General features: G+C 38.3%; 2 protein-coding genes across 24 annotated transcripts in view; both read left to right on the top strand.

The window, feature by feature from the left end:
* Positions 1-5,093, top strand: part of LOC310713468 (serine/threonine-protein kinase Sgk3) — a 55,072-nt gene extending 49,979 nt beyond the window's left edge. For 7 of the 8 annotated variants that reach the window (XM_083517597.1, XM_083517598.1, XM_083517602.1 and 4 more), the window contains 3 exons: positions 674-829; positions 2,415-2,504; positions 3,007-5,093. In XM_083517597.1, the coding sequence (XP_083373723.1) occupies positions 674-829; positions 2,415-2,504; positions 3,007-3,177 (417 nt within the window). In that variant the 3' untranslated portion in view covers positions 3,178-5,093. The remainder of the gene's footprint in view (positions 1-673; positions 830-2,414; positions 2,505-3,006) is intronic. The other variant, XM_083517603.1, reaches the window with a different exon arrangement.
* Positions 5,094-5,224: 131 nt separating this feature from the next.
* Positions 5,225-14,775, top strand: part of MCMDC2 (minichromosome maintenance domain containing 2) — a 19,749-nt gene continuing 10,198 nt past the window's right edge. For 4 of the 16 annotated variants that reach the window (XM_083517584.1, XM_083517583.1, XM_083517585.1 and 1 more), the window contains exons 1-7: positions 5,938-6,550; positions 8,573-8,758; positions 8,996-9,147; positions 9,229-9,359; positions 9,450-9,509; positions 10,630-10,825; positions 11,784-11,906. In XM_083517584.1, the coding sequence (XP_083373710.1) occupies positions 9,048-9,147; positions 9,229-9,359; positions 9,450-9,509; positions 10,630-10,825; positions 11,784-11,906 (610 nt within the window). In that variant the 5' untranslated portion in view covers positions 5,938-6,550; positions 8,573-8,758; positions 8,996-9,047. The other 12 variants (XM_083517587.1, XM_083517588.1, XM_083517580.1 and 9 more) reach the window with 12 other exon arrangements.

Below are 14,775 nucleotides of genomic sequence, written 5' to 3'. Positions count from 1 at the left end.
TCACCCAGCACAGATGGAACAGACAACTGAAGTGGCAGTGATGCTATTCATTGCTAAATAGAATGGAATTAGCTAGAAAAGGCTGCCAGTGTCAATGTCCAGGACATAAGCAACATGTTCTCATTTGCTCTTGTATTTCGCCTGGATACCAGAGTAAAATGTATCCATTACAGGCTTGTAATACTTATCCTGAAGAGTATGTTTTTTTCTGCATTTAGGAGAATGCTGGAGAGGGTTACTCTTCCTCTTCTTTCTTTATTATAAAATGCTTTACTGACCTTACAAAAGGCCACACAATTGCTTGCACTACAAGCAATTTTTGTATATAGTTGCTATTTATATTGTTCTGGTGTATAACAGTTTTCAGCAAAATTCTTAAATAAGCTATTAAGAAGGGCTGATAGTGCTTCATAAGCTACTTTATGAGTATCCAAGTGACAAGTGGTCCAAAGTGGTGGTAAAAAAGGCCCCTTTCTTGCCTTTATATGACATGAACTAGCTACACAGATTAAACAGGTGTTCTTGACTATTCTGCCTTGTGATCTCTGAATTGAACTCTATCCAATCTAGCATGAGTGAACATTCCAAATTATTCATTTATCGACATTTCTTGAATAAGCCTAGTGATTTTTAGTTTAGCATCCTAATTGTGTGTTTTCCCTGCCCTCTCCAGCCACCCTTTTACTGCCGTGATGTTGCTGAGATGTATGAAAATATTCTCCACAAACCCCTACATTTAAGGCCAGGCATCAGTCTTACGGCTTGGTCTATTCTGGAAGAACTTTTGGAGAAGGAGAGACAAAACAGACTTGGAGCTAGAGAAGATTTTGTACGTAATGTATCTGAAGAAACCAATCAATCAATAGGCAATGTCAAGCTTAGAGTTATAACATCAATTTAGAATTCCAAATATTGACTTTCCTTTGAAAATTATCAGTTGCCAAGGCAATCCTAAAAGGTGTGGAAATTTATTGATAGGAACCATTTAAATAATCTGAGTCTGGCTACTGCAGTTGCTTTAAGTAAACAAAATGCATTTTCCAATTAGGACTATTTCTTTAGCTTGGCTGGCTCAGCATAAACTGAAAACATATGTAACACCCAAGTAGTTATGCTCCTGTAGGATATTTGCCGTGTGAAATATATTACTCTAGCATATTACAAAGGTTTATTTTGTTGGCAGCAAAAGACTGCTTTCTTTTTTAAAAAAAAATATTTATTGAATTTTATAACAATTAATGATACAAATCTCATTCATCATGTTATTTACTATTATTCTCCCCCCCCTCCTCTGGACTTACCTCAACACCCCCCCCCACTGAGTTATTTAGTTTTATTTAATGTATCCTGCTTTTCCTACACAAAAATAAATTCCCTTATCATTTCTCTAAAATATGTGTTACTCAAATGAAGTTGTGAAAGTTTATTCAAATCCTGCCAGTGAATCCAGTCCATTCTGTTGTTTCTGCAAATAAACTGTAAATAGTTCCCAGACTCTTTTGAAGTCCTTTTTGTCCTCTTGTAGTTTGTCTGTTAGCTTAGCCAATTCTGCATAGTTCATTAGCTTTACTTGCCATTATTTCTTTGATGGTATTTCTTCTGTCTTCCAATATTGTGCAATCAAGATTCTTGCTGCTGTTGCAGCATACATAAATTAGTTTTGCTCTTTGTTCTGAGTAAATAGCTTGGACTCCCCTCATATATTTTCTCCAAATTCCATCTCTTCTGGGACTTTTTTCATAAAGTCCCAAGAGATATTATCAAAGGCTTTCTGTGCGTCTATAAACATTAGGGCCACTTGTTTTTCATTTCTAACTTCCAGGTATTCTATTATATTCAAAATATTTCTTATATTATCTTTCATTTGTCTACCTGGTAGAAACCCTGCTTGGTCTCTATGAATATATTCCTCTAAAGCCTTTTTTAATCTGTTTGCTAAGATGTACGCAGTTTGTAATCATTGTTTAATAGAGAAATAGGTCTATAATTTTTAACTGACATCAAATCTGAATCTTGTTTTGGAATTAGTGTTATGTATGCTTCTTTCCATGTCTCTGGAACCTTCCCTATTTTTAGAATTTCATTCATCAGATCTTTTAGATGGTTCACAAGCTGTTCACTCAGTTTCTTGTAATACCTAGGTGATAGCTCATCCAGTCCAGGCGATTTCCCAACTTTTGCTTGACTTATTGCATTTAAGACTTCTTGCCCTGTTATTTCTTCATTTAATACTGCTAACTTATCTGTTTTTATTTTTGGTAAATTACTCTTTTTAAGCTATTCCTCTATCTTTGGTGTCTTTTCTGTTCCCTTTTTATATAAATCAGCAAAGTACTTGACAAAGGCAAAAGACTGCTTTCTGATCGGTATAAGACAAGTGTATATGTATCATGCAATTGTATCTTGTATTTCAGCTTGAAATTCAGAGGCATCCCTTCTTTGAATCTCTCAGCTGGACTGACCTCGAACAAAAAAAGATCCCACCGCCGTTTAATCCTAATGTGGTAGGTACAATAATTCATACTTCAGTAAACTGGAATATAAGAACTCATTCAAGAAGTAAGTACAGTTAGCTATAAAAAACAGCAGCAATAAAAAATATGCAAAAAGAACTTTGAAAAAAAAAGTTTCAAGCAGAGCTTTAAAGTAATCATAATGATGAGATATACTAACACTAGCAAAGCAATCCTATCAGGGTGTAAAGATCTGTGGTGGAGCTACTGCTATTTCCTAAGCCCTGCCCACTTGTCCTGGCCAGGGCAGAAGGTATGGACAACTATTTTTATTTTTGGTTCCCTCCATTACTTCCACCCATAGAGAGGGAGGTCCACAATATCCTATGGACCCTGGGACACTCTCTCTGGTAAGATTGTACCATTGATTATTTTGCTGATAAATTGTTTTGTTGATAAATTAATAGACCTTCCAGTTTGAACTGAAATACGAAATACTAGAGGTAGAAATCATACCTTTTTCTTACAACAATTTGTATGTTTTATTTCCTAGTCTGGTCCAGATGACATCAGAAACTTTGACACAGCATTTACAGAAGAAATGGTACCCTGTTCAGTTTGCATTTCTTCTGACTATAATATTGTAAATGCCAGTGTGCTGGAAGCAGATGATGCATTCATTGGATTTTCTTATGCACCACCTTCTGAAGACTTATTTCACTAAGATTTCTGGATTCTAAGAAATACTTGCAAGTCATCTTTAGATGGACTGGAACGTTTTGATTGTGAACGGATTCAAAAATATGTGCAACTAGTGCCTCATTTGAAATGTTGAACAAACTTTTTCTGCTGTAATATGAGGAACCTGGGCATTTTGGATTACTTCCTTATGACTGTTACACCTGCTGTACAAAAATACTTTTTGAACCAATACCTTTAGTTAGCTGTTCTTAACTTTGACTCTCTGTAAGAAAGGACACTGACTGTTTTCCCCCAAGTTTACATTGATAGCTCCAAATTGTCTGTCTTTCAAAGCAGCACACTTTCTCATTTAAAGGCCTTTGTAAGCTATCTTGTGACTTTGTGCTTGAAATGTTACTATGCAAATATTTTTGTATAGCACTGTTTTTTAAAGAAGATAAGCATACTCTGCACAATTTGCTTGTTCTTTAAGCCAAGGTGATTTATTGGTATCACTTCTTCTTAACTCCAAGCAAGAATCTGTACAATATTTCCCATCTTAAGGCCAAACTCTGCCACCTTTAGTTATACTGGGCCCTGAATTGCAACCATTACCACTTTACTCAATAATTTGATACATTCCATTAGTAAAACCTAGAAATGTGCTCTCTAGGTTAAATAAAGGTGGAACAAATTAGCCTTAAGTATTTTTTTATATATATAGCAATGCTTCTCATAATGACTATAACGTTTTTCCTCTTCTTGTAGAAGATAAATGGCTTTTTCCAAAGAAATATATAAGGAAAAAAATGACTGCATTTGTAGAAGGGAAATTTTGTTCTTGTGTTTAGAAAACTAATATATTTCAATTTGATTGTATTAAAATTCACTTTCATGAGATCTATACTTTGATTAGTTCATGCTTGGATTAAAAAAAAGCTAACACAGTCCATTTGTAAAAAGACTGACTGGCCACAATAGACACATTTTTTTACTTGGCCAACTCTCCTAAATCTAGTGTGGAATTTTGTGTCTGGGGAAAACAGAAACCTCAAAGGAATTAATTAAATATGGAATTTACAACTTGAAGAAAATAGTCCACATGTCTTGTTTCCACTGTGGCCATTATTTGGATTTTTATACTTCCATCTAAAGTCTTGAATCATGAAAAGAAAATAGAGAGAGAGAGAGAGAGCAACAAACCCCCAAAAAAACCAGAACAAAATCTGGGCACTAAGAGATCTTGCATTATCAAGCCAATGCAAACAGACTGCAACTGAGTACCCTTGGTCAGATTATAATGGCACAATCAGGTTGCCAGGGCCCATGCCAGCAAGGGGGCTCAGACTCTGAGCTTTGCTTTAAAAGCAAAGTAAATATCTAACCTTCCTAGAAGGAAAGTTCATATTGAGAGACTAAGTTTAGGAAGATACCTAGCACAAACTAGGAACAAAAGAGGAAAAGATAAAAACCAACAGAATTAAACTACACTTGGCAGAGGCTCCAGACAAACAAACACAACTGGTGTCCAGCTAAAAAACCCACTTTTGTGCTAGATTAGTGCATCTTTTACTGGGATCCCAACTCTAGCTGCAAAAGGAAATTACAATCCAGCCCCCAGCAACTGAAAGAAATGCTTCTCTCACCTCAATCTAATACCCTCATGGCAAAATATCCTATTGCTAGGTAGCAGGCACCCACCAAATTATCTGGGACTTACTTCAGAATAAACACATTTAGATGGAGGTTTCTTAGTTTAGCCACTCCTTTTTATACAAGTACTTTAATACAGAGGTCTAATTAATCCAGAATAAATATATCCTTGTCTATTTATATATCTTTCATTCACAAACATATGCCAACAAAAGGGAGGGAAGCAGATATTTCCTTTTTTTCATGCTTTGAAAATGTGTAAATGCTTTGAAAATGTGTAAAGAAAATACAGTTTTGTTTATTAACGATTGGATACTATCACTATACATATACACGCATACATACACACGCACTCCTACCAACTCCTTAGGTCAGGGGTTCTCAAAGGGTGTGGCAGGAGAGGAGGGCAAGTGTGGCGGGAGGATTCAAGGACAATCAAAGAAATAAAGTAGTCATGTTCTGTGCTATAAATCAAGCACTGCTGTTTTGTTTTCCAATGTGTGTGGCACGAGCAAATTTGTATTCTGAAAGTGTGGCCCAGAGAAAAAAGTTTGAGAACCACTGTCTTTACTTAAACGTGTTTCAGCAGCGCTTTCATCGGTGGCCTAGTGTGTTATTTAAAACTCAACAGTTCCGCAAAATAAAAATGTGCATTTCAGGCTCAGCACTTCTGAAAGGAAAATCAACCACATTTCAATAACAAAAAAATCAGAGTCACTGACAGGCTTTAGCTTCTAATATATAACTACTTAAATGAGATTGGCACTGCACTTTAGTGCTTCATTATGTACAGGATTGAAGTGGAATGTTCTGTCCTGCCCCTTTAAGTAATATTAGAAATCAAACCCTATCACCAAGTGGGAGTTCATTATTTTTGAAATATTATTGCTTTAGAAGTGTTAACCTGGGATTTTTATTTCTGCAAAATTGTTTCATTTTTATAAATACCCTAGACCACTGATGAAGACTGCTGAAATGCACTTGGTTGATATTGTTACATTTTTTTCAAAGATTACTTAAACTAACAAGCCTAAATCAAAATAGGTTTCCTCTGAAGTAGGATCCAGAGAGTTCAGTAGGACTTGCTCCCTTGTAAGATTTGCTAGGATTGCAGTTTTGGTGAGATAGTAAGTAATTGGGAGGAAATGTAATCTGAGGTAAATTTTGTGCCTGTGGTGCTTTTTATCCTATCAGAGTTGAGAATATCTCTGCTGACAGCAGAGTTGTGGAACAGAAACTTGAAAACATAAGATTTGGCAATAGGATTCCCGAGCAACAGACAGCGTCCACCTGAAGTGGATGTTGACCACTGTTTCTTTCTGAGGAGTGTTCATATGGAGGGAAGTTTGAAGTCTGGCTCCTTCTCTGTGCCTGGATCAGCTCCCCTTCAGAGAGACACAAGGAACAGAAAGAAGGGTGGAGGTTCAGTGGTTTTATTCCTCTGAGTGAAAGGCTAATGAGGAAGCAATGGCAGTACTAGAAAGAATACGAGGGAGGACAAGAGAGGGCAAAACAAGTCTGAGGGGAAAAGTTCTGTAATAGGCATATATTGTTAATGAAAATACAGAAAGCTTGTTCATTTGCCCAGGGCCTGCTATTGCCAGCAGTGCTCCTTAGTGGAGGTAGGGAGAAAAGTAGGTTTTTTGGGGTGGGGTGGCTAGACACTTCCCCACTTTTGTCCTCTGGAGTGCCATCTCTATGACAGGGCTCTAGAAGCCCACTTAATCAGTTTACCGTCATCTTTCAGTCACACATAACTATGGGTGGGTACAGATAACAGTTTTGCCACAAATCTGCTCATGATGTGCGGTAGGATCTTGACCACTTTTCAGAATTTATTATTATTATTATTATTATTTTATTTCTAGCCCGCCTATCTGGCTGGGTTTCCCCAGCCACTCTGGGCGGCTTCCAACAGAAGGTTAAAAATACATTAAAACATCAGTCATTAAAAACTTCCCTAAACGTTAAATTAAATACATAGAGCCACTTATATCCTCCTGCTTGTAGGCTGAAAATCAGCTTGTGGGGGAGAACCCATAAGGTTAAACAGCTCCTCCTTTTGCTGTTGTGCTAGTCTTCAACTTAAACATACAGCCACTTCCAATGATGCTTTTGAAAAAAAAACAAGACAGGGAAATTGTACAACACATGCAGTGGCTTGTGTGAGGCTAAATTCAAGTGTGCTGTTAGATTCTTTTCACACAAACAACTTAGTTGGATTTTTTAAATGCACCATTGCAAGAGAACTGTAACACATTGGTTTTGGCATGTCTGAAGAAGAGACAGAGCTACATTAGTAATGGCAGTAAAGGGTGGCAATGTAGTGGGTGGGCCATTGCGACATCAGTGCAGAAATGGAAGGGTTTTGAGGCCAGGATATAAAAGCATCTATAATGGAACTGTGGACCTGAGGGTGCTTTTTAAAAATGGAGCTTTTAAGGAAAAAACCAAAATTGTTGAGCTTTTGGGGGTTTTTTTACGTTAGAATATGTGTTTGCTCTACAATTACTCTTTGTTTTTCATATTGAAATCCCTACCCCATTATATCCATGGTGGAAAATGACACTTAAGAACTTAGATTTAAATCACCATTTAAATTATTTCACCCAATCTGAATGTGAGGCACATATACATAGGTGTGACACTGATATCTTTGGTTCTGTTTCTTGCTGAGCCCCCCTCATTTCAAATTGTTCAGCAACTGCCCAGTTGGTGGCATAGGGTTAGATCCAGAGCTCTCTGGTGGGTAGATTATGCTACTGCTCCAGACAGAACATACAATTGGGACTATTTGAATGGGTATTTTTGACTTTATACCAAGCATAGTTCTTTGAATAGTGTTCCTTGTGCTTTATGACCAAATGGGGATTTGAACCACTACAGTACACTGGCTTTGGGTGGCCAAATTAAATGCAACTCTATTCACACTGAATGTCTTTTAAAAAGTGAATTGTGTGGGACAATTGGGACACTTGTGGGGAGTAAGTGTATTTTATCCCCCATTGCAGTCTTAATCTGGATTTCCATCCCCCCATGACTGTTTTCACTGTTGAGAGGGGAACTCTCACTGGATGGAACAGGAGTTTCCTAACCCCCAGTACAAATAAGTGTAGATATAGTGCTCACTGTTGGGACTGCAGAGAAATCAGAGTACTGGAAAATCTAAAAGCCATGTAGAATATTTCTAACATGTAGTTTTTACAGTTAAGATCATCAGATGCCCAACCCAAATTCCTTATGCATTATCTAATTTCCTCTTAATTACATAGAAGTCCAACTGAAATATGTTAGGATTTAAATTCTTGACAAAACTGATACAGCAAGATGTTTCCTTTTATAAGATTTATACTGCAATAATTTATTATAAATTATTTAAGACCAGAACATAGTGAATATATTTTATTTGTCCTTTAAAAAAAGAAAGTAATAAAGATTCCACCCATATTGCTAAGTACACGTCCACAAGACTAATGCTTTGGCTTGTAATCTAAAGCATATTCCAGTACTCGGATCTTTCTCCAGTATCTGAATAAATTAAGCAAGGCTTTGCATTATATCAAGGATCGCCAAACTTTTTGGACCAGTGGGTGCATTTTGAATGTTAAGTGCTATGAGCATCAATCAGAAAATGACTGCCATGGGAGCATAGCGTAGTGTAACATAGCTGTCATGGCATTACATAACAAAGAAATTAAAGAGAGTCGTTATGATAAAGCTTTTCCTATAATTGTATTTCTCTAATAGAAAATGATTAACCTGTTGTATTTCTGCTTGTCTTACAGCTGTTAAAAGGCACAAGAACCCTCTTTTCCCCTAATGCCAACCCCAACCAAAGCCTAGGCTGCCATCTTGTACCCACTTACCTGGGAGTAAGCTCCATTAAACACAAGGAGACGTATCTCTGTATGGACATATACATTGTGAGGACAGTATACACTGCACTCATTTCAAAGAAAATACTTGGAAGGGTACCTGCACAATTGGCTTCATAAGTTTCTTTAAAAAGAAAGAAAGAAGAAAGCTCAGAGTTGGGGTGGGGGCCTGCCCAGGGATATCAATCAAGGCCTATGCAGGTGCCATGGCATCAACCTCTGTATTATATAATTCATTTTCTGTAAGTGCTAATGATAACTTGTCACTGCAGAATTCTTACTGCATGTTCCATTTGTCTTGACCTTACTGACACATCAAATTCTTCCCCATAGTGTGTACCTGTGATCTAAGGGTTTAGTACTGAAACAAAACCATCAAGAGAAAATGAAGCCAGACCTTCTCAGAATGAAGGAAGTTGCAATGATCTATCTTGACAGGAGTGGTGGCCTTCAGAAATTTGTGAATGCCTGCAAATTATACAATGGTAGTATTTAGCAATTTTTAAAATTATAGTTTAAATCAGTATATGGGCAATGTTGATGGTTTTTACTTTCTACTCTTACAGATTCAAAGCAAAGTTATGCCATTTTCCAGTTTCCTATATTGATAAATCCATCTGATATTACTGAGTTGGATGCTACCCTTGGAAATTACATTTTGCATAAACCTGTGAAGGCCACTCAAATTTTTCAGTCTGTAAGGAATCTCATATATTTTGGTGAAATTTGTTAATCACTCTTTTAAACTGCAGTTGCCTTATGAAATGAATTGGGTTTTGAATTATAGGTGTGTTTTACAGCAGTTAAAACACTGTCACTAATTCAGCAGCTACAGACTGAAGCTCAGGTAGGTCTGACCTCTGCTTTTCGTATTTTACTTTTTAAAGAAATTAGTTGTATCTATAAAACAATATAGCTTCACTGACCTTTTAGTTTGTTGCAATATATCTTCTGAAATGCGTTCAAGGCATATCTTAATTATAGTAAGCTTCCTTGGAAGTAAGCCCTGTTGACTTGGAAGTAAGCCCAGTGTAACAGTGTGACGCGGCAGCTAAAAAAGCCAATGCAATTCTGGGCTGCATCAATAGGAGTATAGCATCTAGATCAAGGGAAGTAATAGTGCCACTGTATTCTGCTCTGGTCAGACCTCACCTGGAGTACTGTGTCCAGTTCTGGGCACCACAGTTCAAGAAGGACACTGACACACTGGAACATGTCCAGAGGAGGGCAACCAAAATGGTCAAAGGCCTGGAAACGATGCCTTATGAGGAACGGCTAAGGGAGCTGGGCATGTTTAGCCTGGAGAAGAGGAGGTTAAGGGGTGATATGATAGCCATGTTCAAATATATAAAAGGATGGCACATAGAGGAGGGAGAAAGGTTGCTTTCTGCTGCTCCAGAGAAGCGGACACGGAGCAATGGATCCAAACTACAAGAAAGAAGATTCCACCTAAACATTAGGAAGAACTTCCTGGCAGTAAGAGCTGTTCGACAGTGGAATTTGCTGCCAAGGAGTGTGGTGGAGTCTCCTACTTTGGAGGTCTTTAAGCAGAGGCTTGACAACCATATGTCAGGAGTGTTCAGATGATGTTTCCTGCTTGGCAGGGGGTTGGACTCGATGGCCCTTGTGGTCTCTTCCAACTCTATGATTCTATGATTCTATGACTTCTGAGTTGGCATGCATAGGATTCCACTGTACAGTGGTACCTCGGGTTAAGTACTTCTTTCGTTCTTAACCTGAAACTGTTCTTAACCTGAAGCACCACTTTAGCTAATGGGGCCTCCTGCTGCCACCGTGCCGCCGGAGCACGATTTCTGTTCTCATCCTGAAGCAAAGTTCTTAACCTGAAGCACTATTCTGGATTAGCGGAGTCTGTAACCTGAAGCGTATGTAACCTGAGATACCACTGTAGTATCTGTTATTTATAACTGGCATCATCATGGTATTTCTGTGTCTCTTTTTTTCAGATGAGCATAGTGCTGAAACTAACACATTTACCTTCCCTGCCCAGTTATATTTTCAGTCTTTGCAAATTTCCATTTGATTATACTTCTCAGAGATTTTATATGGCAGAGGGAATAGTTGTTGCAATGTCCACTGTAACAAAATATACACAAGGAGCAAGATTTGTTTGTTGTGATGAAAACTGTCCATTTTCTGAAGGTACACCAACCTGGAATCTTGAATTCTGTTATAACTTACTGACTTACACCAGTAAATTCAGCTTTTAAAAAATATACCGTAAGCTTGTACAAGACATTGTATATAAAATCTAATACACTGCATGTTGCTGACATATTTGCGAGATCGTTATAGACCTGTGATTTCTCATACTGGATACACATGAACATCGTTTCACAAACTGATTTTCCTACTATCCAGCAGATCATTGGCTATAGAAGGGAACTCAGAGGAGAAAGCAGAGAAGATAATTGATCTGCGTTCATAACTTTTATGCCTGTTTGTTGTGTTTAGATGCATCTGTGTGCCCTGCACTACACTGGCTATTTCATTTGCTATTGACCATACCACTCAGTAGTAGTGTTCAGTGGATTGTTCTCAATCGTATATTCCAAAAATTAAAAGATTATACTCTACTTCTGTTATCTATCATGCAAATATTTCTGTTTGCTGGTGGACAGCGGGTGGGATTCAGACTTCTCCTTCTCCATGGACAGAACGTTCCACCTTCTCCTCTCCCTGCATACTGTTCTGGGAGTTGTTCTGACCCCCTACAGTAGATTTGGTGGAGATGTGGGGGAGGGGAGGGGAGGGGAGGGGAGGGGAGAGGGGAGGCTCAGCAGGAGCCATTAAAATTATTTCCACTAGCATGGCAGGTCTTAACTGAATCTGACTATCATACATTATAGTCAACTGAGGACTCTGTATTAAGATGGCAAAGCAGTGTGCCATTCAAACAACTCTAAAAGGGGATGCCAATTTTTTTGGCACTTGCCCCAAATGAATGAACGGGATGTCAATATTCTTTTCAAGTAGGTACATTATCAGAGATCATTTGGTGATGATTAATTAAATTAAATTGGAATCCATTATAAACCAATATATAGCACTTTGTGAATGTTTAGAACTTTAAATATGGTCTTTTATACACTTCCCCTAGGATTTCAGTATATAAGAGTACATACTCCTGGAGCGACGGAATCTGCAACAGTGAGAAACAATTTTGTGTGCACTTTGTGTACTTCACCACTGCGGGAAGATATGAAATACAGAGTACTTGGTGGTAAACATTATATAGTAGTTATTAGCCCTAAATTATACCATTTCAAGAGCTATATTTTTATGGTGTGGTGTACTATTGGGCAACAAGAGAAGGAAAAAGCATGGAGGAGGGAGTTCAAAGTCATCCCTACATTGAGTGAAGCTTATAATGTATGCCCCATGGTTGCATTGGGACTCTGATAGGCTCCCCACATTCAGACTCCGAATGTGTCTGAAATACAGATTTAGCCCAGTCTCTTAGCATTTTATAGTGTGTGAAGAAAATCTAATTAGTAAGCTTATTTTTGAATTCACAAAGTTTCCTGAGGTTTCAGTGATGAATTTCTTTCATCAGACGTTCACATGCTTATAATTTAAAGACAAAATGCTAAAAGGGAAGGGGAAATGGTGGCTACCCCCATACGTCTGTGGGGATTGTCCTTTTAAACTCTGTACAATTCAGGAAAGGACTGCACATTAAGATATACCGTCATATTCTGAGGCCATTTTAAAACATTTTTTTAAAATTTCCGTTGTGTCAACACAAAGGAGATATTAGCTGGTTTAAGCAACTATAATGGGTCAGAGAAGAAAGGTGCCTTTGTACTACCTTGTTCTTTTTGTTCGTAAAACTGGGTTGTGTGTGTGTTTTTTTTAAGGATTTTCGTTAAAAAATTGCCCCATGAACTGGACAAAATTGCCCCAGTTTTGTTAACATGAAACCAGCACAAGAAAAAAGTACCGTATTGGTCCAAATATAAGCCACACCCGCAAATAAGCCGCACCTTTAAAATTCAAGGCTTAATTGTGGGTGCGGCCCACCTCCCAGCACTACTGCCCTGAACAGGGGATGGGGGGGGGGGGACTTCCGGGTTAGCACCTCCGGTAATGGCTGAATTCCTCTGGGAGGAATTTGCTTCGTGGAAATTAGGGTCTGGCCGCCACGGCGAAGGCGGGGACCCACAAAAAATCACAGGCGGGAGAAGCCTGTGAACGTGGGATTCGGCTGGCACCTTTTGCGCCTCCCCTACTTGCGGGGAAACCCGGTTTCGGGGATCTGGAGCGACGTGGGGTGAGTGGTGCGGTGCTTCAAATTGACTGCTTCTTTCACGGAGCAAAGCCGCATTGCTGTTGCCGGAGAGCGCTGACTTTTTCCTGTGGACAATTTGATCTTAAAACAACTACCCGTGAGTAGAACGGAAATTTGGATTTTTAAATGTCTTAATTTGGCACCGAAACGGGGAGGTTTCAAACAGGAAGTCCGCCTTCCCCTTTTGTAAATAGACTGAAGCAAAGAGGCTGCAAGCTAAAGTCTTGGAAAGCCTTTCATAAAGGATTAAACTTCCATCGGATAAAATCATCAAACCCCCCTTGGAAGCAGGAGAAGAGGGGGGAAATTTTAGATTGCGTAAGCCTGCAGGAGAGAGTGAAGAAAGCCAAATTACCACCGCTCTGAACCTGGAAACGGGCTGCTAGTAAGACTGAAGTTTTGGATATGCTCATTGACTGTGAATAGATCATTTGTTGACAGTAAGATAAAGAAGAGAAATACATTGTTTCCATTGTCTCCTTCTGCATTTAAAAAGGAGTAAAAGTAAAACTAACTTTATTGCTTGAACTGTGCTTAAAAGGATTGATACAAATAGAAATTGTTTCCCCCTAGAGGAAGCCTTTGAAATTATTACATGAGCTGAGCGGGGGGAATTTCCAGCTGCAAGATAAAACTGTGAGAATCTGGGATTGACCTTGGACCGTTAAGAATGTTGACAGAAGAAGCCTTAGTGGTTGCACTATGTAAGATTAATGATTCACTGGAACAGCTCCATAAGAAGATGGATGCGATGACTATAAAAATTGATAACTTGGAACAAAAAGTGACTAATTTGGGACAAAAAGTGAATATTAATACAGAAACTATTCAGGAATCGATACAGGGATCTACTTTGACATGGCAAATTGAGGAGAAGGCGGGGGAGAAAGTTGTTGTTGTGGAACCTAAAGTAGCACAAGTGGAGAGGGAGAGAGCCCCAGCCTTACAGATGCAATTTGATGACTATAAGTTGATGCCTTTTATGACTGAATTTAGAGAAAGTCAGACTTTGAGGATGAGAGCCCTGCTTGGACCGGAGAAGGAAAGTTGGATAGATCCCTTCATGCAGGGATTTATTGACCTTTGGGACCTGGACTTGGGTCAGGAGGAGACTGGAGTTGTGGGGACCGCCAGACTTGGAGGAACTTTGAAATACGACTGGAAATATCTTTTGAATTTTAGTTTTAACTATGGAGATTTGGCTGACTTGTCGAGAAGGAATAAAAACATTGCTAGGTGGGAATTTCCCTGAGATCTACTTTTCAGCATCAAAGGAAGGAAAATAAGAACCAGATCAGGAGAAGACAAAGTAAAGTGTATGTATAAATATGAAGAAGACTTGCAGAAGGGACTTGGAAAAGAGTTAAGAGCCTCGGACAGAAGATCACCAGGTTGATGGACTATATGGAATTGACGGAAATGACTGGCAGAATCTGAGACCAGGGAGAAGAGACGGTGGAAGAATATTGGAAAAAGTTTAAAATCTATGTATGGAAATAATGTAAAATTAATGAGTGTTAGAAAAATGTTGGAAGGGAATTATACGGCTTTAGTAGAAATGTTTTAAGGAATTAAGCATAAATAAGTATTATAGTATTAATGGAAAATAAGGTTAAAATATGTTAAGATAATCATATGACAGGAAATAGAGTAAGATGGAAAGGATTTGCTGAAATAATTAATAGAAATGGAATACAAAAAGGGAGGTGAGAGGAGGTCGATGAAACAAGGGAATGAAAGAGAGGATATTGAGATGGTATGATGTGTGTTTTTTGAACTGTTTTTGCTTTCGTTTTGTTTA

The sequence above is a fragment of the Podarcis liolepis genome (genome assembly GCF_965112155.1).
Source record: "Podarcis liolepis genome assembly, chromosome: 8".
Lineage (NCBI taxonomy): Eukaryota > Metazoa > Chordata > Lepidosauria > Squamata > Lacertidae > Podarcis > Podarcis liolepis.
Note: the sequence above shows the minus strand (reverse complement) of the source record. Positions and strands in the feature narration are given on the sequence as shown.